General features: G+C 35.1%; 1 protein-coding gene across 4 annotated transcripts in view; it reads right to left on the bottom strand.

Annotated features, from left to right (window-relative positions):
* Positions 1-570: 570 nt before the first annotated feature.
* Positions 571-24,098, bottom strand: part of TTC21B (tetratricopeptide repeat domain 21B) — a 38,189-nt gene continuing 14,661 nt past the window's right edge. Inside the window, exons 14-29 of one of the 4 annotated variants that reach the window (XM_062005041.1) lie at positions 23,264-23,488; positions 22,360-22,598; positions 22,033-22,105; positions 20,970-21,080; positions 17,638-17,776; positions 16,361-16,467; positions 13,646-13,834; positions 11,651-11,761; positions 10,482-10,563; positions 9,615-9,765; positions 8,805-8,966; positions 8,210-8,405; positions 6,830-7,054; positions 4,345-4,465; positions 2,044-2,111; positions 571-1,098 (exon numbers count right to left, since the gene is read on the bottom strand). In XM_062005041.1, the coding sequence (XP_061861025.1) occupies positions 1,021-1,098; positions 2,044-2,111; positions 4,345-4,465; positions 6,830-7,054; positions 8,210-8,405; positions 8,805-8,966; positions 9,615-9,765; positions 10,482-10,563; positions 11,651-11,761; positions 13,646-13,834; positions 16,361-16,467; positions 17,638-17,776; positions 20,970-21,080; positions 22,033-22,105; positions 22,360-22,598; positions 23,264-23,488 (2,277 nt within the window). In that variant the 3' untranslated portion in view covers positions 571-1,020. Of the gene's footprint in view, positions 1,134-2,043; positions 2,112-4,344; positions 4,466-6,829; positions 7,055-8,209; positions 8,409-8,804; positions 8,967-9,614; positions 9,766-10,481; positions 10,564-11,650; positions 11,762-13,645; positions 13,835-16,360; positions 16,468-17,637; positions 17,777-20,969; positions 21,081-22,032; positions 22,106-22,359; positions 22,599-23,263; positions 23,489-24,098 lie in introns of all 4 variants that reach the window. The other 3 variants (XM_062005039.1, XM_062005040.1, XM_062005038.1) reach the window with 3 other exon arrangements.

A 24,098-nucleotide genomic window follows, 5' to 3' on the forward strand; every position in this document is an offset into this window, starting at 1 on the left:
CTTCTCCACTGACCTTGGTGTCTGCCGAGATGTTTTCACATTCTCACTCCCTGTTGCTGCTGCAGTTTAACAACTGTGCAACAACCCCTTCTTCTCAAATACTTTATTCACAGAGGTGTGACCTCAGTCACTAATTGGCCAGGCCTTGGTCAGTGGTGGGCCCATCTTAGAATTGACTGGCTCTCTCCTTATCAGCTACAGGGGAAGCTTCTGGCAGCTCTTTGTTTAAAGAAGCCCTCACTGTAGCCCCCCCCGCCCACCAAAAACCTGGTAAAAGCCCAGGTAAAACCACTACAGATTAAACAAGGTAACTTTTGCTAACTTTTGCACATATGACTGTACTGTCTACACATACAGTGCTGAAAGACTAAGCACTCCAAATTAAAAATGGAAAACATTTAATGGAAATCTGAGAGGTGGACAATTAACAACATTGAGTAGAAAAGAAATTCTGTGCCTTTACTGGATGTTTACATACAGTCTTAAAATACTGGATTTTCGTTAAAATATTAAGTTTCATTGAAAACAGTGTACACAGCTGTTTTATTTAAGAACAAAAAATAACACATGCTTATAATATATGTAAAAATAAACCCACATACTTTAGAAATAGTAGTAATAAAGATTACACTAACTATGAAGAAATGGTTCACATAAACTGAACTTGATGCTCTTGCACCAAGTAGGACAGGCAGTTGTTTTGAGTGCTATTTCAAATGAATAAAACAAAATATGGAATTTTGTGCTTTGAAATATTTTTATAATGTTGATATATGTATAATGTTGGATGTCATTTTACATGGTATACATGTAAGCAATAGTCTCTCCTGAACGAGAACAAATATAATTTCTTTCAGGGCTGTAGATTTTTCTTGAAAATAATCCAGATCTCTAGTATAATTAAGTTTATCATATTTACAATACTCTGTGCTGATGTGGTTTCTGTCACTGCAGTATTTCATTCATAGTTTCTGAAGTCAGATTAAACAAACAAGTTCATAAACCACATAAAAAATGAATTCATGTTCTTAGTGATGCACGAGCCTTGTCAAGTATCTCCTTTCTGATCTTGGGATAGTTTGGATGTGCTTCAAGGATCTGTCAAAAGACAAAACAAGCCATAGGTTCTGTGTCTAGAAGAAAAGAATATTGTGCTTGGTTACCCCCCTCATCGCTGAGCTTACATATTGTAACACTAAAATAACAGCATGACAAGTTCGTTTTAAGAGCACATAAATATTTAACTGTGGTTAGAGACTACCATGTATGGAGGTCAAGAACTGCTCTAACAAAGATACCTTGCTTCCCTTCCCATGCTTCCCTGTCACCTTGGTGTGAAAGTACTGAGGTCAAGGGCCACAGCCTCTGAGTGGCTGAAAATGGGTGCATTCAGAACAGTGACCTCTTGACATATTTCCACTGTTTTAAGTATACTTTCTCTGGAATGACAAACTAGTCTAATACTTTCACTCCTGCAGGTTCTCCCTCTATCCATTTCATCTTCTTGCCCTTCAGTTCGCTGTTCTCCCTCACCCTTCCATTCATTTTGTCCTTTCTAGTTATCTTTATGCCCCCCAAACAAATATAATATATTTCATTATAAACACTAATAGTTATCAATTCACAATGTCTGTTCTGCTTCTGTAACAGTAACCCTTCCTCTTATTGTGCATTTACTCTATTTATATTGAATCACACAAAGATAACACTGCAAGTTACTTTTTAGCAGTCTTCTGATATTAACTTCACCTATACTTCTGTATGGATTTATCAAGTTGCAACAACAGGGCCAAAAGAAAGTGCTGCCACTTGACTATGCTTTCATATATGATAAAGCCAGCCACTTTATCTCTTATTTACCTGGTGGTCAGGGAGCTCAAGATAAAGCAGATTATGTAAAGGACACTTCATTTAATCATACTTATTAAATAAGGCATCTTTCTGACATTAAGCTGTGTATTTTAGAAATTTAAACAACACAAAAGGATTATTTATGTAGAAATAAAACCAGATAAGAGTTTCAAGTACAAATTCAAATTCTACCTTATGACAAACATCAATTGCATCAACGTATCTCTTCCCTTTCAGGTAGTTGAAAGCCAGCTTGTATCCTGTAAGTAAAGGGGAGGAAAAAAGACGACAATTACAGTTTCTATATTGAATAATGAAAATATCACAATCAAAGCCATTTTGGTCACTGTGTACCGCTAAAATTAGTAAGTTTGCTTTCTGAGCCTGCAGAGATAAAGTTTTCTATTGAAAGTCACTTCAAGTAGAAAATGAAAGTCCTTTACACACTGATAGCTATGTTTGAATCAAAAGGAGACATTATTCTGGAGAGCATGTGTTACTCCTGAGAATTCATAATGGTTCTCCTCTTCAATTACTATGGTACCCCACAGAGTTTCTCAGTGTGACCTACAATACACTGACCCTCTGTAAAGGCAGTTCCATTATTAGCAGATAAAAGAAGAAAAAAAAAAAATCAGGACAGCAATAACAAAACAGGGAATTAAACTGCTATTCTGTTTCACTGTCAGCAGAGCACTGATTAAAAAAAAAATCAAATGGAATGGCTCAGTCACATAGCAACATGTGAGGCTGATACTTTCAGCATAAAGGTACACTTCAAATGTATCAGCCTGGACAGGGATCAGGGCTAAAGGAAAAGGTTATAAAAGCATCCAGTTTCCAAAATTTGAAACTTTGTATTTCATTTATGAACTTATAGTGAGTACAAGGGACCTGATACAATTTTATACAGTTTACACATCAGAAAGCTTGTATTGCTTTAACCATTTTAACTTGAATTCATGATAATTCTCACAATGCTGTAAGCAAAACTAGAAAACAATATACACATAGTACCTTCAAAACAATAGTCTCACTTTTTGTACTCAAAATCATGTCACAGTTTAGTTTCACTAAGGCATTCTCTTGTCTAGACACCAAATGATTTTTGATTTGTTCAATTTCTGCCCTTTACAGGGTTTCATAATAAAAAAGTCTTGACCTACACTCTCTACATACTCAAAAAAAAAAAAAAATCACACCTGTTTACTATTACAACTTCTTCCTTCTAATACGTTTTATTTAATCAACAACTGCAATATCTAGGCCAAGATACTCATGGGTCTGTCTAGTTGAACAACTAGTAAAATGACTGCATCCAAACTCAGGTAATCAGAGAATTTCTCATTTTAATTTCTGGTTTCGTTCTGCTTTGAACCTCCTAATTTTACGACTCACCACATGGAGGTTTGGCAATATCTAGGTTTGACAATCCATTCATGCCTGTGCATTTTTATATCTTTAATGGTGTTACAAGAAGCAGGAGCAAAATAACAAAGCCTTTATTTTAATCAACAAAACATTATGTTAATATACACATAATATGACAGAAAATCATGAACCAAACCATTGCAGCATCTGGGAGTTACAGCTGAAGAAATAAATGTATGGCAGTTAATATGCATAACAGTTACAACCTTGTTATAAAAAAATATCACTGGTTTTCCAGTCAATACTAAAGGCTCTCTCACCCTATCAGTAAAAAACCTAGGGCACAAAATAAGACAACAGATTAAAGACTGCAAGAAATTTCTATTTTTGAGGGGCCATAAGCATAGCCCAAATCCTGGAACAGAATTTGTGTAAACCAGCAGCCTTGGGACCTAGGGACAAATTTTAGGTGTTGAATAAGAAAGGGGATTTTATCCTATGTATCCATTTCATAAAGGGTTTCCTGCGTTAAAACAGTCTAAAAATGTGACAGTTTAGTGTAGACTTAAACATGCAAACTGGAACTTGACTAGTATCCCAAGTTTTCAGTTAACCATCTTTTTAAAACCTGATATATTTAAAGACATTTAAGTAATTTATTTTTAAAATCCTTACTTATGTATATAATACCATATCCATATAAAGAGATCATTTGCCCAATTATCAAAATGAAATTATTACATCAACACTCTGCCATCATCAGATATGTACTGGGTGCTAGAAAAGGTTTTCTACTATAGACAGTACATACTGTATTGCTATAAATACATTATTAAAAATTAGTGCTGTACTTTTTTTGTAAGTTATTCAAAGAGTGAACTGTTTCAGATCAAACTATTAAGACAGCGAGTAGAGACTTCTGAAGTATCCTAAAGCTGTAATTTCTTGCCACCAGTGTTTTCCAAGAGACTGTTCTGTACACCTTCAAACACCTGTGGCTTTTATTTGAAGGAAAACCAGGGATACTCTATAGAAAATTAAAAGCAGTCTTTCCAGTAAAGGGCAGCTGTTTCATTCCTACTGTACTATCTGAAATCATACATATAGGTTATTTATACATGCCTATTGTTGGGTTTGTTTGGTTTCCATATTTCCATGCCATCTCGTAATTTATTGCTGCATCCTTATACGCTTGTTCCTTTTCCATTATGTATCCCATGTATTCATAAGCCTTGCAGCACGACTGCAAAACATAAACATGCATTAAAAATCTTACTTCGTTTCTGTACAACTGGAAAGCTTAAGTGATACTAACTTTTATAACAAGATAATTTTGACTTAAAACATCTGTAATGCTAATCAGATATACGGAATTCTGCACAGCAACTTCTGAGTCAAGTAAAGAGTCCGTCACAGACGACAAGCAACTACTCCTTTGAGAATGTTTAGAGCTTCTATTAACCCTGTACATATCTCAATTAGTAACATCAACCTACAGCAGCTGCATTTCAAGTCCAGACTGTATCCAGTGCTGTATCTTCTACAAATACTTTTGTTTCCCTTCTTCTTAAAAAGGTATTTTTACTACCTTATTTTTGGGAACTGTTTTACATTCTAGTTTGCAGTTTAATTTTCCACTTAAAGCTAAAAGATAGAATACGAAGCATTAATTATTTCATTTTGTATAACTCCAAGTGCTGTTAGAGGCAACAACAAGTTCCAAGAACTATTAAGCACTAGATGGAAACACTAGCCTTGCTTATGTTATGCATACATAAAAATAAATTTAACTCCACAATAAAAGTTAGTATGAATGATAAAGTAATTCACACAGAAATCTTACATTCAGTATATAAAGCAGGAAAAAAGGCCCCACAAAAATAAGCAAAACTAACTATTGTATGCCTTTAGTATGGACAGCTTATATTACCATGCTGCCAATAGGTCAGATATTTTCAAGAGAAAAACTGTGCTTTTATGACAATATGCACCTTTCTAACAGAAGCAGAGCAAAGAAATGCTGATATATAAATTACATTCCATCTTTAACTTCACTATTTCCAATCACATTTCCAAAATCTTCTGGTGAAATCTTTCAAATCACAGCATATTGGAATAAGCAGTATGGGAGTACCTGGAAGATGAGGATAAATATATACTCCCCCTCTTGTTTGTGATAAAAAAGACAGAAAGTTCAAAATCAAGAAGAGTAATTAGTAAGAAACCCCAATTTCCTACAAAATGCCTGCTTGTTGGGCTCTCATTAACCAAACCCAAGTCTTTCAAAATCAAAACCAATCTATGTTACAAGATAGTAGGCTTTATCAAGTTTTCTCTCAACATATTTACTTAAATTGTGTATATGTATATATACACACATATCTGTCACTCAATTCTGACTCCTAAAACCAATCTTTATTTATAACAGTAACATTTCACCAATCTAATCAAATCTTCCAAACTGTAGACCACCATGCAAACCACTGTCCTGTGAACGAGCAAGATATTTTAAGATCTAAAATACTCAACATCTATTTCTATAGTACAACTCCTGCTTAGCTGCTTTGCACGGAAATTGGAGAAAAGTCAGTATCTTTACTGTGCTGTCTTGCTAAGGTACTGGAGCTGCAGATCTCTAATTTACCATCCTCTTTCCTATTAAGCAGACCTTGTTTATCTGAGTCCCTCTTGGGTCTCAAACTTTTTAGAAGAAATTACTTGGTAGGCTTTGTTTTTAGAGCTGCTCAGGAATTTCTGCAACAGTGTCATTTGTGGTACATACCTGCTCAACAGATCATCCATTTCAAGACATGTCTTATTTTGGGAGATGACTCATGTTTATCTTCCACTGGTAGGGATTTTGCAACTTCCCTTGGCCATCTGAACAAGCGTGTAACTGATCTTAAGGTAGAATTTTTTCTTAACTAAATTCAAACTAATTTTCTGTAAAAATGAAACTGAACCTATCCTATTTTAAGGGGCATCTGCAGAAGTACATGATACCATTATACCAAGGACTGATGCAGCTTACCTTCTATATCAAGGAATTCGGAAAAAGAGATATACAGCATTGAGTTATTTTCTAACCAAATCTATGCACTAAAAAGTGTATCCTGAACCTGCAGAGTAGAACCTGTGGAAAACTAGTCTATTGCATGCGCCTCATGTAAAGGAATGTGAAATGTACAGATAGAAAAATATGATCGGCAAAAAAGGACAAAGTGAAAAATAAGCACAAGTGCTACGCTCTTTCTTGTTCCCATAGCCAAAGCAGGTATTGGGCAGTTTGCCTGCTCAGAAATCCTCATTACAGTTTGTTCCCAGACACTCTACCAGACAGTATCTTCACAACAGAGGACTAATACTAGCATTAAAAAAAAAAAAAAATCCTGTAGAGTAACAAGTTTATGAAAATAAATGTATAAAAACACATTTTAAGATATCAAGATAACATGTCTTAACAACAGAAGTAGATCAAAACAAAGGGAAATACCTGGAAATCAGAAAAAGAAATACACTTTGAAACCATGTTTCAGAGGAAAACCAAATGTTCAGGCGAATTAAAATGGAAGGCTACAAAGGTTACTTTCAACATGTATTCACTTACCCTGTTATGACGAAGGCATCTTTTTAATAATTCACCTGCCAAATCATATTTTGCAGACTGAATATATATATCTGCAAGCAGAAGCCAACTCTTTTCAAACTCCTCTGCATCAATGGGATTCCAGCTCATTTTTGAAATTCGTTTTAACTGATTTCTGGCTCTTGGAGTCTGTTTCAAGATCATGTAGGCTGTGGCCATTCCCAAAAGAGCTGGTACATGATCCTTCTGTAGTAAAAAGCAGAATGACTGGTTCCTTTTTATTTTGCTTTTAACTTTTTTTTAAAAACTACAATTTTCACCAAGTGTCTGGAAACTAAACTAAAAGCTAAATCTAAGGAACTACAGATAGAACATACAATCTTACAAAAATGTTTTCCCCCTAGTGCTACGATTGTTTCTATACAAGTAATCACTATAAACAGCACATTCAATAATTATGAGGATGAATATAAAGTTTGGGCTCAAAACAATCTTCTTCAGGCTCAGGAAACACTGAAAGCACCCACAGGTATTTCATCTCAACATGAAAGATTCTGCTACAAAAATAAGTACTTCAGATAGAAACCGAACACACTTGAAGTTCCAGTACAAGTGAAAACCATTCCATATTTACAAGAGCTCAGATAATTTCTGAGCAGGGCTAGGAAGTTAGTACTGGAGGCAGAGAGACACCCTGCTTGTGATTCGCAGAATTGTCCTACACACGAGATAAGCATCAGTATACTCAGCTCAGCCAAGGAGCAGTTTAGCATACTGGATAGTGGTAAATGATATTTCTTGGTGTTTTGAGGGACTAAATGTATCTACAGGTGCTTAAGCACAATCTGTTGAAAGGTGCTGGTAACAAGAGTATCTGTTATTCATCCTGAAGCTAACCATTATAACTAGCTAGAAAACAATCATGATTTCCATCGTAAGGATGAACTCTAAGCGATGGATAATCTTGCCCCGATATCTAAATTCTTTCAAATTGCCATGAAGCACATGAAAGGACCTTATACATAATTGTTTTTGCTTACAGAATTCTTTATAATTACTGTATAGACTTTTATCATCAGATATGCTGCTGGCATGACTAGGAATTAAAAAGTAAACCCAGCAACTCAAAGCAAATAGCCTAATCACATTTCAGTCACTGGCAATTTTAGCATTTAGTCAAGTTATAAATTTGCAATTCCAATTGGAAACTTCAGCATGGTTTTCTTTTCCAAGTCCTACATAGTATAGTCTTTAATAGGCAAAAAAAATTCCTTAGAACAAATAGCACTAACACATGCCACTATTCCCTAACGTAAACCGCGAGTCTAGTTAAAAAAAAAAAGGAATTAAAATGTGCTAAATGTGAAAGGGAAGACTGAGGAAATGAGACAGGTTACTAACCTCAGCCACCACTATTTCAGTAAAAGTGTTCAGTGCTCGTTCAACGTTTGATTTTTGTTTGGTTGCCATGAGACAGTAATTTTCCATGATTCGTAGCTGAACGTGACCTTGAATGGTCTGAGGCTTGAGTTCCTTCAGAAGATTTTCTGCTGTTCTTACAGCCAGTTGTACAGACTCCTGCTTCTCTGTGGAATTCCTGCTATCGGAAAGAGTTTGTAAAAGCTTATTTTTTAAAATATACAGCAAAATAATACAGAGTTAGTACCAATTCCATGCTAAAGGCATTCCATTTTGTAAAAACTGGCTGTGTTGAGAAGGCATTCTACAATGACTTTCTTTTGTAACAGCAGCAGTTCCAACCTAACAAGCTGTTTTTAACACGGGAAGTGACCAAGATTCCAGACAAAATCTGTATTTTCTGCTTGAGATTGACTTACTACAGTCTAGGATGGTCTCTCACAGTATAGTGAGCACAACAGTCAAAGCATTAGATAAGCTCAAAGTTCTAGCGATTTCAATTACGCCACACTACAAAGTGACAGTAGAAGAAGGGGATGACAGAACCACCCAAGCAATATTTATTGCATTCACTCACCCTATGTCAGCATCCAGATTTTCAAAAACTTCACCACCTATAGTTTCATTATCTGGGTTCAAACAAATTTCTATCATGTTGTAGACTGCATTCTGTCCCCAGTCATTGTCCTTTCGAGCCTTATTAAAATGTCGGAGTGCATCATTTGGTTCACCTGTGTACCTAGACATATAATTAAAGTATTTAATGCTGGGCAAGTCAAACCCACTGCCCCAAATACAACCCAAATCCCAAGAAGAAATCCAAGTATTTAAAAACAGATGATGCACTTGAACACACGGATAATGTAAGGTTTAAACAGCATGTGTGCAAGGAACATGGTTTTGCAGACGAAAAACTGTCTGATAAATTCTAAAATTTGCAAATAAGCAACATTATGTTACTGGACCAGGAAGAACATCACTTTTAACAAGCAGGAAACATAAAAGATGGAAGTGAGATAGATCAAATTGCTTCATTTTAAAGGCGAGCTCATTGGAAGTGAAAGGAGACCTTTCCTAAAGTCCTAACACTTTCTGCCCACATGGGTTGTGGAGTCTCCTTCTCTAGAGACATAAAAATTCACCTGGATGAGTTCCTATGTGACCTACTCTAGGTGGTCCTGCTCTAGCAGCGGGATTTGGACTAGAGGATCTTTCAAGGTCCCTTCCGGCCCTTGAGATTCTGTGATTATGTGACTAAGTAATTAGGAAAGCAGTGCTATAATGCTTATCACTTACTTACCACACTATATGATAATGGATGACAAAGGTAATTTCAATATGTATTACATAATTAAATAAACCTTGTGTTAATTATAATTTCAAGTACCAAAGATACAGTCCTTTGCAGTAGTGAAATCCTGGTTCAAGCTTTGATCTGGAAGATTGCTTTTCAGCCATTACTAGAAACCTTGGGACTTCTTCCAGTTTTCCAGCTCTTCGTAACAGATCAATTAGCCGTGAGAGGGTTGCAAAGTTATCTAAATATACAAATCATTAGGACATTGTAATTTGAGTTATTTGCTGCATGAATAGCTTAAGAAACAAAGATCCTCATTTTCATCACATACAAAAGCAATGCAATAAATAAGGCATATCACACAGTAACCACAGATGCAAGATTGAAGCTATCAAGTGATACTTGAAAAACTTCCATAATAACCTTTATAAAGATAATTGTACTTCACTTTCAAAAGTACTCAAACAAAAACATTTGCTCTATGCTTCTTTCACAAAGTCCACTAGGAAGCTTTAAATTCATCACAGTATTATTTAATAGACTTTATTACTTTTCTCTGTGGTTATAATTTGCAAATTGCTAAAACAAACATTCCTGTCCAAGACAAATCTCCCTTATTAATACTAAAATAGACTGCCAGCTTTCTGTTCATCCACTTGATAACAAAGGTAAAGTCAAACAAGATAACATCACTCTAACTACATCTGGCTTGGTGTAAACAATGCACACTACATTTCAAAGTAAACTATTGTATCTAGGAGAAAAAAAAATTCTCATCTTTCCCTACAGTAGCTTTGTGTTTTTATATGCAGTAATGGTCTTTGTTTTAGTATCCATTATATTATAAATAGCATGTTTCTTTTTAATGATACAAAGCATTATTGAGATATTTATTCCTCTGTCTCATTAGAACTATGTATCTGAAAGAATTAAAAAATATCACTGTTTAATATTCACCTGGCTTGCGTTCCAGGAGCTGCTGGAAATGAAAGACAGCTTGTTCATAATCCTGCTTCCTGAACATGAGATCAGCCATCATCTGCAATATTGACCGATACAGAGAAAACAAAACAAAATATTATACATTGTGGTTTATAATAAACTCTAGTTCTGCAAAGTGGAGAGCTGAAAGTATTGTACAAGAAATAAACTGAGTTGGGTTTTTCACTACTCTCTGGAAAAATAAACACTCTCTCTGAATAAACATACAGGATAATAATGATCATGTACACTCTCATATCTTAATTTTACACTTAATGTAGAAATTACAAATGAATTAAACACTTTGAAGTATCTTTCAAATATGTTGGAAACGTGTTCAAACATACCTTCGCAATGTGTTTGTCTTACTTGTATAGATTTACTCCCATTTTTATTTCCCATAAATGCAGATTAAGCACACAGAAAAGCAAACTTAGTATAAAGTTAGTAAAAAAGAAAAATGATAGCCCACTGCAGCAGTTGAAGCAAAATACATTATTTAAGTTTGGTTTATCTCCACTAAGAGGTAGCTAATAAAGAATAGGTTCAATAACATATTTTAAGAGTGCTATTACCCTTGTTCTTGCACCATACTAGGTGAAATTCCAGATGTTAGACTACTATGAGAAAAAAAAATATTCCCATCTTAAAATCGTGAAAGTTGCTCAATCTCTTGAACTGTCTTTTAAACCAAGAAGTACACAAATCATGCACACAGAATCTGCACCTGTGACTAAACATGGTTAAGAATAAGATTAACTATGATTGTACAAGGATGTAAAACCATCTTAAGTACACAGTTCTTTCTTTCTGGAGATTTTTTTAGATGCTTGCTTATATTACTGTGCTGGAAAAATAATTTCTTCCCTGGTCATTAGTCAACTTTAAATAGAACATGCATTAAGCCATGCTTTAGTCAAGCTTACAACTACCTCTTTTTCCTCTACTAGTACTTCAGAAGAGATATTTTGCTAGAAACTTCACAATGAACCATTATCTAGCATAAACAGAAAGGCATTTTCGTTTTTTATTTTTACATCAGAAGCTGTAGGCTTTATTAAAAGTAGTATTTTATGGATCCATCACACTGCAGACACATAAACTTCGAAACCCTGATGATACAGGATTCGTATAATAGTACATACCATTGTTGCTGCTTCGTTATCCTGGTCGTTCTTCAGTAGCAAGGAACACTGATGTTGACAGGCATCAGTATCATCTTGTGCAAGATATAAACGTGCAAGTTCCAACATTGCCTGTAGATAAAAGTATTTAACTATACATAATCCAAAGATGAAGAAAGCTGGTTCAGTTCTATGAGTATTAACCTGAGATTTCAGAGCCTCAGGGAAAATGTATTTCTCTTCTAAAGAGAGAGCTTTCTCTGTTGTCCCCTAGGGACTCTTGGTCAAGTAATTTCACACACTTCCGTTCCCTCACCTTTTAAAGCAGATAGAGCTTCTTCAGAGGGATATTCTGGAGGTACACTGAACACAGAGCTTCTCAGATAGCATTGCTCAGAAGACTAGAATTCTTGGGAAAATATAAATGCAAGTAGTTTTAAATTCATTGACAGAAGCCAGTACCTCATTAATATTCACCACTTAGTTTTGGAGTATAAGCAAATTCCAGCAGAAACAGTTTTCTTATTTGCATTTCCTAATCTACCCTGTTAAGACTGTGCGTGGACAGATTTCTGAGAAGCAATCGCAGAGTAAATATTAACAAACTGAAACGTACAGAGCATGCATCCTTAAGGCAAAGTCCCACCATCAACTATTTTGAATAGTGCCACAGAAAAGTTTATAAACACGGGAGTTACCACAGATTTAACCACATTCCCATTTAACTCCTGTTTACTTCAACTAATTGCAAAGTTAAATTAGCAACAGCCAAGCAGTAAACGTCACTCCTGCTTAATTTTCTCTTGTACTTTGATGTTTTTTTCCAAAAGGAGGCATTTCTAATTGCATTGCAATTCTCTCTACAGTTACACCTGTGGAAGGTACTGCTGAACCAAAACTGTTTTGAACTGTTCAGGATATGATGGCCACTTGCATACTATCGAAGAACTGCTTCTTATTGTTTACATACTCACACACTACATAATCTTGAATCAGAAAGGTAGGTGGGTAAGCAGTGAAATGATATGGGGATAGCATGCATGAATTTTAATTATGAAAGACTTCCTCAAGCCACTGTCCTTACATGCATAACATAGTGGAAGACCAAAAAGCAGTCTGCTAGTCAAGGAACACATCCTGCCTTGGGCAAGTCAGAGAAGAATAGTTAAACTGGACTTCTATACTAGATTCCAGTGACTGAAAGTGGTCTCTAAATCTCTATAACCCCCAAAACAATGGTACAGTGAAATGATGTGCTTGATGCTGTCAGTAATTTACTTCAAGTCTCTGTCTGGAAACTGCTTTGTCTCTTATCTGGTAAAAGAAATGAGTTAGGATATTACTTACCAGATTTAACCATGTAAAATTTAAACTGTATTTATTTATTTTTAATCTGAAAAACCCCACTGAAGTTGACACATAACTTTGGTGCTCATTACACATTTCTAAGCCTTTTTGTTTATCACTCTTTCGTCTCTAAAACCCACAGCTGTGAAAGGAGAAGGAAGATAAGGATACAAGTAACTCAACAGCATTTACCAACAGGCAGACCTGTGGGAAGGAGACAATGCACAGCTGCATTTTGTGACTAACATCAGAATCCCCCCCAAGCCCAGATAAAAGTATAAAACTGCTAAAACAGATAAAGAGAAATTGTCTGAAGTGATTGAAATCACTAGGACTTCCCTCCAGAGGACAGGCAACAGGTAAGGTTGTTTCAGTCTCCATTATTAGTGTCACACATTACACGTGCTGAACTGGTATGTGAAAATAGGCTCAATACATGATCTATTAGAAAACTCAAAGTGCATGGAGACCATCACTTGAATCGGGAGTTTGGGTATGAGAAATTATCACAATAAGCAACGAAGGAGAGAAAGTTTCAGGCTCTATGTGTATCATAAAGCAGAAATAATTGCCAATATACCTCTACACTGTGCATAATTGGAAAAGTGTAGTACTAGATATTAAAACTGAATGGAAAACCAATGCAAAACAGTCAGAGGGTGAACTGACCTTGTTATCCGTTTCACAGTGAACAAGAGCTTCTTTGTAAAATTTAATTGCTTTGTCATAGTTTCGCTGGGCTGTAGAATGTTTTGCAATCTCAGCACAAATTTCAGCTGCTAACTGTTTCTGTGCAGGAACTGCATCCAGCTGTTCTATTTGAGCCCGTTTGAGCACTCGGGCTTGTAATTCCCGAGCCTAGAGTGGGGAAAAGAAACAACAGGCAAAATTTTTCAAAGGAATTAATTTTAGATTATCTACTTTTAAATAATAATCAAATTTTTAAAGTGTTCTATAAAAACAGTAAGTATTTTACAGACCAAACTCCCCAAAGAATAAAAAAGCAGGTAAAAATGCCTTTGCTATAAAAACCAAACCAAAACAAAATCCTCCAATGTCTCTCACTCAACAACCTGCCTCAAACTGCCTTGCTTCCACAAAATTCCCATTAAAAACATGCTGAAAAGCAATTAAGTGTTTAATACTATCAAGAAGATGGAATCCCAATACACTTTTTCTAAAACATTCCTTATGGTAACTGCATGCCAACCTGACAACATTTAATCTATACTTTATAGAGCATAATTTTGAGATAACCGTATTATTTTATTTTGTGAAATGTAAGGAACAGGAAACTAAAGTAAAAAGCCAAGGAGAGATCTATTTTACCTCTCGTGTACTTGAAGAAAAGGGTTGAATGAACAAGCTTATTTAGTACTTCATCTAAAGAATATTTAGGTCAAATACATTAATTTGAATAAAGATGACACAGTTTTGTTGGTCTTCATTTTCCTCATATTTCTGTGGCTTGCATTATTTTTAACTAGTCTCTTGCCCAACTCAAATGGTTAAGTTCCAACTCACAAGTCCTAGCAAAGTTGTAATCACAAGAAATGCTGGTGTAGGACATAATTGAACAAAGCTTCATTATTAAAGGACAATGCTTTTGCACTTTCAGCCCTACAGTTTTGCTTTGAACAATTTTCTTATGTACATGGGTTCCCGTTAGGAACGTCCTTAGTCTCCAAGACAATTCTTATATCAAAAATATTATAAATAAGCATGTAAGAACTCTTTAGATTTTTTCCTTAAAATTAAGCTTTTGATAAGGTGTATACACAAAAGTTGAAAAGCCAAAACTCCGTAGCTCTATGTGCTTCAATCTATTAAGCACAGAAAACTCAGAAAAACAACAAAAAAAAAAGACAAAAAAACTTCATATTTTTTTTTTCCTGAGGTCACTCATTTAGGGAATGATTAAGGAAAATCTAGCAGAAGCACAGAGGTCTTTGTTTATAGCAGATGCCACAAAAGAAGGCAGATAAGGAAATACCTATGCCCAATTCTGATTACACTTGATCATTTTTTTTTTTTATTTCAATTGCAATTCTAGTCAATTAAGACACAGGATATTCCCTCTTTCTCCTCAAGCTGTTTTGTAACTATCTAACATGGAAATAAAACCTCAGAAGAGTTGTTTTGCTCACTTAAACATTCACGAGCTAAAGAGAAGGAAGCACTACTATTATTGTGCTTCTTACCATCCTACCATTTTGTGGACAAATTAGGGAAGAATTAAAATACAAAGTAAAACTAGGGCAGGAACTTCTAACATCATTCTGAAAATCAAGGGAAGATATCTGTTCAAGAAGAAACAAGAACGTGACCAAGCAGTTAGTCCTGCTGAAATAATTAAAATACATCAAAATAAATGAATGTGTCAGGAAAAAGAGCAAGAAAAGACTGAAGAGAACAGATACAATGAAGGGCAGTTTTTTCTTTTGCTGTTGTTATTGCCCTGAAAAAAGGGGAGAGAGACAAGCACAAAGTTTTGAAGTCTGATACAGTGAGAAATTGGAAAAAACTAAAGAAGTAATGAGTAAGAGAAATAGATTGCTTTGGGGGAAATTTACTAAAAGAGAAGTAAAAAAAAAATCAACTTTCATTTAAAAAAAAATTACAAGGAAAAAAGAAAAATAAGAATTTAACAACAGATTAAACAGCAGGATCAGTAGGATTTTAACTCTTATGTATAATTATCTAACAAAGCTTCACAATTTACTTTTCTTGCTTGTCAGAAGATGCTATGTAGGCTTCCCACTTCTGTTAGCAAAGTGGAGGTACAATGGAAGAGAATGTATAGACCTAACCTCTTGTTCAACCTTTGTGTTGAGAAAGTGCCTTCTAAAATAGACTAAACTATATCTAGCTTCCAACTTTCTTTTAAGTTTCTAATTACTTTCAGTCTAAGTGATAATACTCAACTCTAGAATGAAGAGATGTCATTATTGCTATTTAAAACAAACAGTAGTACAACAAAATGATGGGTAGCCACTGAAAGCTGTTCCAGATTATTATACTGGTGGTGTTTAATGCTGAGCTAAGGATATCTAACGTGGCTGTCCCCATAAGCAGTTTTGCTTTTAACCTAGTCTGCTAAAACCATGGTCCACAAACAAATGAGTGCATAGTAAGAATGAAGGTGTCCTGCAAAAGTCTGTATTCTGATCTAACATTCAGCTATGATTTCTCACAAAAAGTTCAGATTTTCTAAGCAATTATTTTCTTTACATTTCACATCACTCACTGGTACTTTATCCCTAACATGTATGTGTTTTTCTCATTCACAGAAATATTGTGGTTAGAATCTGAGATAAAAGTGAAATCAGCAACAAAAGTGAGGACACAGCAAACTTTTGTAGGGTTTTTTGTTTTCCCCTTTACCTGTTGTAATGAAAAAATAGCTTCATCAATCTTCTCCCTTTTGCTGTAAATTTTTGCCAGAAGCACATGGTAACGTCCATCTTCCATCAGAGAAGACAATTCATTAGCTGCAAGAATTATATTAAACAGACCTAAGAACTGATAGCGGTAAAATCAAAGAAAGAGCAAGCTCTCTTCATGCTTCAGACAAGAGCTCAAAAGAAAAGTTCATGGCTCAATCTTTTGTATTTAAGATCATGATTTGCCTGGGTGTGTTGTTACTGTAAACATTACAAGCTCCAGACAGTGTAGGCCACAGACATTGAAAGATGCAAAAGAGATTTAAAAAAAAGTCTATTGTGATTTGTATTGTCAGAAATAGAGGAGTGTGAGAGAAAAGCTTTTGCTTTAAGTCGACAGGAAAGTCTTTTCAGATATTTATTGTCTAAATCCTCCTCAAAGTCAATAAAAATATCCAAATTGTTTCAGTGAGAGCTACTGTACACCCAAAAAGCAGAATATTGTTTGATGAAATTTCAGTCGGATCTAAAACTACCTTTCTTTTGCTATAGTCTGAAACAGACATGAACACAGTTATTTTAACTAAATACTTCAATATCTATTCAAAAAAGCAAGCTCTTTTTGAATAATGGTTAAAGTATATATATATATATATATATATACACATAAAATAATATTGAAGAAAACAAGTTCTCCCTGGCGTGCATTCACTTTAAGCTATTGACAAAGTGTTATCTTGATAATTTTGTTTCAGTATTCAGATAATCATAAAAGTTAACAGATTTAATTAAACCACCGTAAAATGTTTTCCTTAATTATGGGTATAGTAAGTTTTAGCTTCTAGGTGCAAATTTCTAATCAGAACAGAGGGCTCTGAGAGACATCTTCAACCAGTTTAGTCTCCTTGCTCTGAAGGATACTGGGCAGCAATTACCTCCAAAATAACCATCCCCTAACAGCAGGAATGACTCATCTATACTTGATCACTTCAGAATCAGAACACTAATTAGAACAGATGACAGTGAACTCTGCATATATGGAGCTCTGCTATTGTTTTTACTGATTTTATCTATCACAGATGCTCCAGGCTTAAGAGTCCTGGCAAAATGACTTTTAAATGTAAGTGAAATTTAAGAGTGAGTTTCTCATCACTTAATAGTTTCCTATATTTTACAGTTCAAATACAAGTTTATATGGAACTTATTTATTCCCTAGAATCATGCAGAAAAGAAACAGTAGAAATTGTGTGTTTTGCTGTAAATTAGTAACATTCATACCAGGCTCATGATCTAAAGCTTGCTGAAGTACTTTTTCTGCCTTTTCATACTGCTTCAGTTTCATTAAAAGCTCAGCCAAATCATAGCGAAGGAAATTCTGTTGACTGCTTCGCAATGCAGCCTCATAGTAACTGATTGCCTAAAGAGAAGGAACAAAAATATGAGTATTGTTCAAAGGCAAATCTTAAAGACAACAACCTTGCTGCTTAAGTATTTAATGACTTGCTGCTTAGAGATTTCTCTACCTTCTTCACTTCTTTTTTAACTATGTAATTTCTAATAAATACTGTCATTCTATGATTCTATAATTAAAAAGATATTATTCAGTTGCAAGTCCAGGCTTCAAAAAATGTAATGCCAAATAAGAGATGCTTAGAATAACTAGAGCCCACATTTTGCTAAATATGCATTTACAGAGCCTAACCACATTATCACGTTCTGTCTTTGATAGGATCACTGCCAATTAAACTGCATTTTCATTAGCTGCTCAAGTTGTATAATTCCAGTCAGACTGGAGTTATAAAGTTCTGATTTACCGTATACTAGATTACAAATATTTTACCCAAGTCTACAAAGAAGATGTAATAAAAAGTATTTTTCATTACTTTCAAAGAAACAATGAAAAGTTTGAAAGTACTAAATAAGTATAATGTAATAGAAGTCTTCTCTTTATATTTCTAAACATAAAAACTGACAATCGTATGAAAAAAGTAAAATCTTTACTCAAGAAAAAAAAGAATGCTCTGAATCAAGAAACTATTATTCTGAAAGTTTAAAATGAAAACCACCTAAAAATAACAACTTAGTCTTAAAATCAGATGTTACCTCCCTAAGTAAAGAGGAAAATCAGAACCAGAATTATGTTGAAAATTTACATTTCCAAAAAGAATTTTAAATATTTTACTATAGCTTTAAGGCAGAACACGTTTAAACATGCATAACATACATCACAGTGCATGTTTTAGGCAACTTACTTATTATAGGCTTAAGCACTGCAAGGATAACATAGCCGAAACCTCAAAAACTTCAGTCCATAAAACATCCATTACAATGTAGATGACAAGGTTTTCTTTAGAAACAGTAGGAACTCTCACAGTACATTAGATTACTAGACACACACACACAAAAGGTCTGAAGTATCATGGAGCAAAATAGGAATCATATACAGAACTGCTTGGAATACTGACCTAAACAGAAGCAAGTGAAAATTCTAACATTGCAGGCACAAAACACAATTTGGACACATCCTCCAACAGTCTGAGATTGTCCAAATAAAATAATTTGCTCCTGTAAGTTTTCCCCAAACATTTTATTTTGTTTTTCCTATGATAAGAAATTAAAGCCTACATCTCTACTCTCCTAGCCAATGTTAAGGCTAGAAAATACAACAAGGCTGGGTCAATGGTGAAGTAATTAAAGATGCTTTTAAGTGTAGGCCCAAAACCACAAACTGCAAGTCACTAGAACTGCAATTGTATATCCACCAACGCGTTAACTGCCTTGGCCAGATATTTTGAAGGGCCTCTGCAAACTTACTTCCAGGATAACAATCACTGTTTAGTGCTTTAAAGTGAAAGGCTTCCATCTAACCAATCTGAAAACAGTGATAGTGCATTTGACTAACCACATTGCACATATGCAAGAACCAGCTCATACATCCCAAACACAAAGATCTGTACGTTTTCTGGAACACCACACTGACTATTTCACATTCAATGTGCTACGAAAGAAATATATAATGGAATTTTTATGCAACACAACTCCCTAGTCACTACTTGGTAACTTGCTTGGTCATTAACTGTCTTCCTGCAAATAAATTATCAAACTGATGTTCCAAGAGGAGACAGAACCTTTGGATTTGCTCCATGGAGCTAACGCCATGTTTGCCCTTAGGCAATCTCCTGGGACAATGGCAATAAATGTGTAAATTTAAACAGGTAGAGATGGTGGCATATTAGTACATTGTTTGGAAAAGTCTGTGCAGTATCACTTTTCAAAGCTGCCAATACACAACCTTGGACTGGGATGTTCAATCAACATTAAGCCCGTCAAGAAATTATGATTAGAGCTAGTAGTCCTGTCCCGAATCCAAAGCAGAAAAGAAATTTCACAGAATCATTCGGGTCTGAAGGGACCTTAAAGATCATCTAGTTCCAATCCCTATGCCATAGGGAGGGACATCTACTAGACCAGGCTGCTCAAAGCCTCAACCAACCTGGCCTTGGAGACTTCCAGGAAGAAGGCATCCACAACTTCTCTGGGCAACATATTCCAGTATTTCCTGACCCTCAAAGTAAAGAATTTCTTCCCAACATGTAATCTAAATCTACCTTCTTTCAGTTTAAAAGTAATACTCCTTGTCTTATTACTCCACTCCTAAATAAAAAAGCCCTCTCCATCTTTCCTGTAGGCTCCCTTTAAGTATTTGAAGGTTGCTATAAGGCTTCCTGGACTCTTCTCTAGGCTAAAAAACCCCAACTCTCACAGCCTGTGTGCACAGGTAAGGTGGTGCTCCAGCCCCCAATCACCTTCATGATCCTCATTTTAACTTCTTCCAGGTCCATGATATATAGGCCACTCATTATTTGAAATGACTCTTACAAATACACAGGAAGACTGAGCTAAGCATTTACGGGAGAGGAGCTGCTGAAACAAAGCACAGAGCCATTTCTCTTATTCAGTCTCCCAAGCACTGTTTGTACTCATTTACTGTTTATTATTTCAGTACAAGTGACTAGAAAAAAAGAGCAGCTACTGAAAGATAAGAAGTTGTCACTGATTCCTCTGCAATTTGAACTTGTCTATCAATCCATGTCAAAGCCACTTGTGAAGAATGCACATGGCAGCTTGGGAAGATGCTGGCTTCCTCCAAAAAAGAAATGAGAATCTCTCAAGCTTCTTTTGCAGCATGTACATGGAAGAACACTGCAAACACAAAACATGTAATCTCCATGTTGTCAAAAAGACCCATTTAAGAACACTGATTAAAAGGCTCAGTGACATATACACAAAACATAAGATGCAGGTTCAAGATTCCTGTATTTGAGCACTAAGAGTACAATCATGCCGTGTCCCCAGCATTACAACTCTGCTTGCTTCCCTCCCAGGCTACCCCAAAAGACTTTCCTCCCTTCCTGTATTGTGCAATGGCCACAGAGCTGACTGACAAGCCATTTTCAAAGGGATCTACAAACTTATTGTCAGGATTAAAAGTCTGTTTAGTGTTTTAAAGAGAATTTCTTCTTCTACCCAACCTAAAACCAAAATCAGGCAAAGCCCACATTGACAATAATGGACACAATACTTGGCTTTATACAGTACTTATAGAATACCTTTGCATAGTTATGCATTTTAATCAAAGCTTTTCCAATTTTACTTGCTAAAGCTGGATCTTTTGGATTTTTCTTCAAGGCCTGTTCGTAGACTTCTATGGCTTCATCAGGCTTCAACAGTAAAAAATAAAAACACAGAAGACAAAGATTGAGATGGTAAGTGTATAAAGAAAACAAAATCCTGGTAACACACACAGAGGAATGAATGCTGGTTCATAAGCCACAACACATCTGAGAGAAAAAAATGGTCACACATTGCAAGAAGTGTAAAGCCCACATAATTTATATTTCTGTGCTAGAAGAGAATGGGGAGAGAACTTGGCAAATCAGTGAGTTTGAATTATCCTGATTCCTTTTCCACTGAAATCTCTCTACTACTATATTCACTAATTAAGAAACTTATTACTGTGTTGAATGATCATCCATTTCTCCCCTTTAACCATTTTATAGCAGATCTAAACAAACTCCCTTTTGTTTTATAATTCTTCATTAAAGAGATAACTACACACAAACATTACTAGGCAAACAATCATTAATTACATGTCCTGTAATATATTTTTCAAAATAAGACTTCGAATGTGCATTCTTCAAATTCCTGTGTCCACCTGACTCCATTGCCTTCTACAAATACTGAACAACATTTCCAGTTCATCAGGAAAGCAAAGGACATAAAAAATGTACAGATATTCAATAACTTAATTTTAATTAAAACTTTCATTATTAGAACTAAGTTACCTAGAACTACTCAAAGCTTCAGAACTCTTCCAAACATTTCTAACTTCTTTCTAAATTTAATTTAGCTCTCACTTTAGATTTTTGTTAGTCTTATGGGTTAGTATTCTTCTAGATAAAATCCTCTCTGTTGGTTATTAGAAGAAATGTATTTTCAACAGCTTTTTCTTTGAACTTGGAACAATTATGTTCACAATCAGCAATTATGGGTTTTTACATCCTAAAGCAGTTTCTGTTTGCCAATCAATAAGAGTCAGCATGCTACATTGTCTCCACTTGCCAAAGGCAACAAATGACTGAATCATACTATTCATCTCTAGCAAGCACTTACTTCTTCAATATTCATGTATGCATCACCAAGAAGAAGAAAAGTATGAGCACTTGGCAGTTTTTCTACTAGGTCTCTGGAAACAGAAGACAGAACTTTCTGTCAATATTTAACATGTCAATACTTGATATGCACAACATTTTTACCCTCTGCATATTTTAGTTTTTATTTCTGAAAATAAACCAAAGAAAAATATCTGAGATATCTTTCAAAAAAAGGACTTCCAATTACTGTTTTAACTGTTTCAACACTTACTCGAATTCATTATGTCACTTGGGAAATGCTATCATTAAATGTCTAGGAAAATAAATACATGCAACAAACTTTTACCTATAGCAGCCAGCATATAAATTCTTATCTTTCCTGTACTGAAGATAAATATCTGCCATTTTTTCTTTAGCTTGTACAAAGTAAGGCTGTTCAGGTGTAATATTTCGGAGCATAGTCAAGGCTTGTTCAACATCTCCTTGAGCAATTGCCAGATCTGCATTTGCAATCACAACTCTTAGTTCCTCAGGAGTTCCAGAAAATTCATTAATGGCATCTTGCAGTATTTTAGTAGCTTCATGCTGCAAATAATAAAACCAGGAGAATTAATATACTTCCTGTTGTTAAACAGCCAAAAATAAAGATATCACAAGTAAATGAATGTCTGGGGGCATTAGACAAACCAACCAAAAAACCACAGAAACTCCCAAACCACAGTATCCGTTTGTTTTGCTAAAACATATGCTTTTTTCTCTCTTCATTTTGTAAATAAAACTTTAGTAGAAAAAAAGGAACATTTGTGTTGTATATATACAAAGAGAAGGTAAAAAATCAACTGGACAATGCTTTAAGCACCTTTTTCTAACAGGTCCTGCTTTGAGCAGAATGACTTCCGGAGGTCACCTCCAACTACACGATCGAATGGTTTCTCTTATATTCTCGCACATATGCAGAGTCCTACTGTTTATTAAGATACAGTTGACAGTAAGGGTAATTAAAAGGGGTTTTGTAGACTCAAAATTGAGCACCTGGAAGTCTTTTTTTTTTTTCTTTTTTTCCTTCTGGACAATTTCAGGTACCAGCTCTCAAGTCAGATATTAACATCTTGGCAATTTACCAAAGAAATCCTCTTGGTAAAAGAAGTAACAGTTTTTATTCTGAACTAAGGAGGACAGACACTGCTGTTAGTGGGAAGAGGAAATTTCTTACCAGTATGTATTACATCTTAACAAGTTTGCCACCTTACCGGTTCTCCATTCAAACGATGTGCTTCTACTAACTCTAGGAAGACAGACGCACGATCACATGCATCAATTTCAATGATTTTTCCTTTAGCTTTTGAGGAAGCTGTAGATTTTCTCATTCCAGGCAAATTCTTTGCTATCTGTAAGGTCTTAATAGCTTCTGTTAGTTCTCCCATCTTCTTCTGTATTTGGGCCTTAATTAAGTGATAAACAGGATGTTCTCTCACCTAAAGGAATAAAATGAGACAAGAAGTTTCCAAATTTTATTTTATTCAAACCCATTGAAAGAAGACTTTTCTTCTTTTTAAATATTGACCTTGGTTCCTTCTTTCTTCGAAATACACACGATTTCAAATTCAGAAATCTACTTCTGAAAATTCTGACATTTTCATAGAGTATACAAACTAATAATTAAGGAAGTTTTTATTAAAGCCACAAACTATTACATGAGATAAAGGTTTAGGATAATAAAACTTCCATTACAGTGTTATTTGAAACTGGACTGAATTTTAAAGGATTTTGAGCATCTCTCACACTGCTATATGCACATTTCATCAGGCTATTAAGAGAAGTATACAATCATTACTTGGCACAATTCCTGCCTGCCATTTCTCCACCTTCTTAAAACATACTTTACGTGAAGATGAAATGTCAATAAGGAAAATGCAACTGTAGAAAGTTACAAGCACCTTGGTATCTCCTAACTGAGTAGTTAATATCTTTAGCTTTCTTGGAGGAAGGCACAATGATGGGAGCATGCTTGCAAGCAAACAGTAATTTTGTGCAAGTGAACCGTCAAGAGACTTTGCACAACTCCAACCTAATAAGTGCTGTATA

This window comes from Colius striatus, chromosome 11 (genome assembly GCF_028858725.1).
Source record: "Colius striatus isolate bColStr4 chromosome 11, bColStr4.1.hap1, whole genome shotgun sequence".
In the NCBI taxonomy this organism is placed as follows: Eukaryota; Metazoa; Chordata; class Aves; order Coliiformes; family Coliidae; genus Colius; species Colius striatus.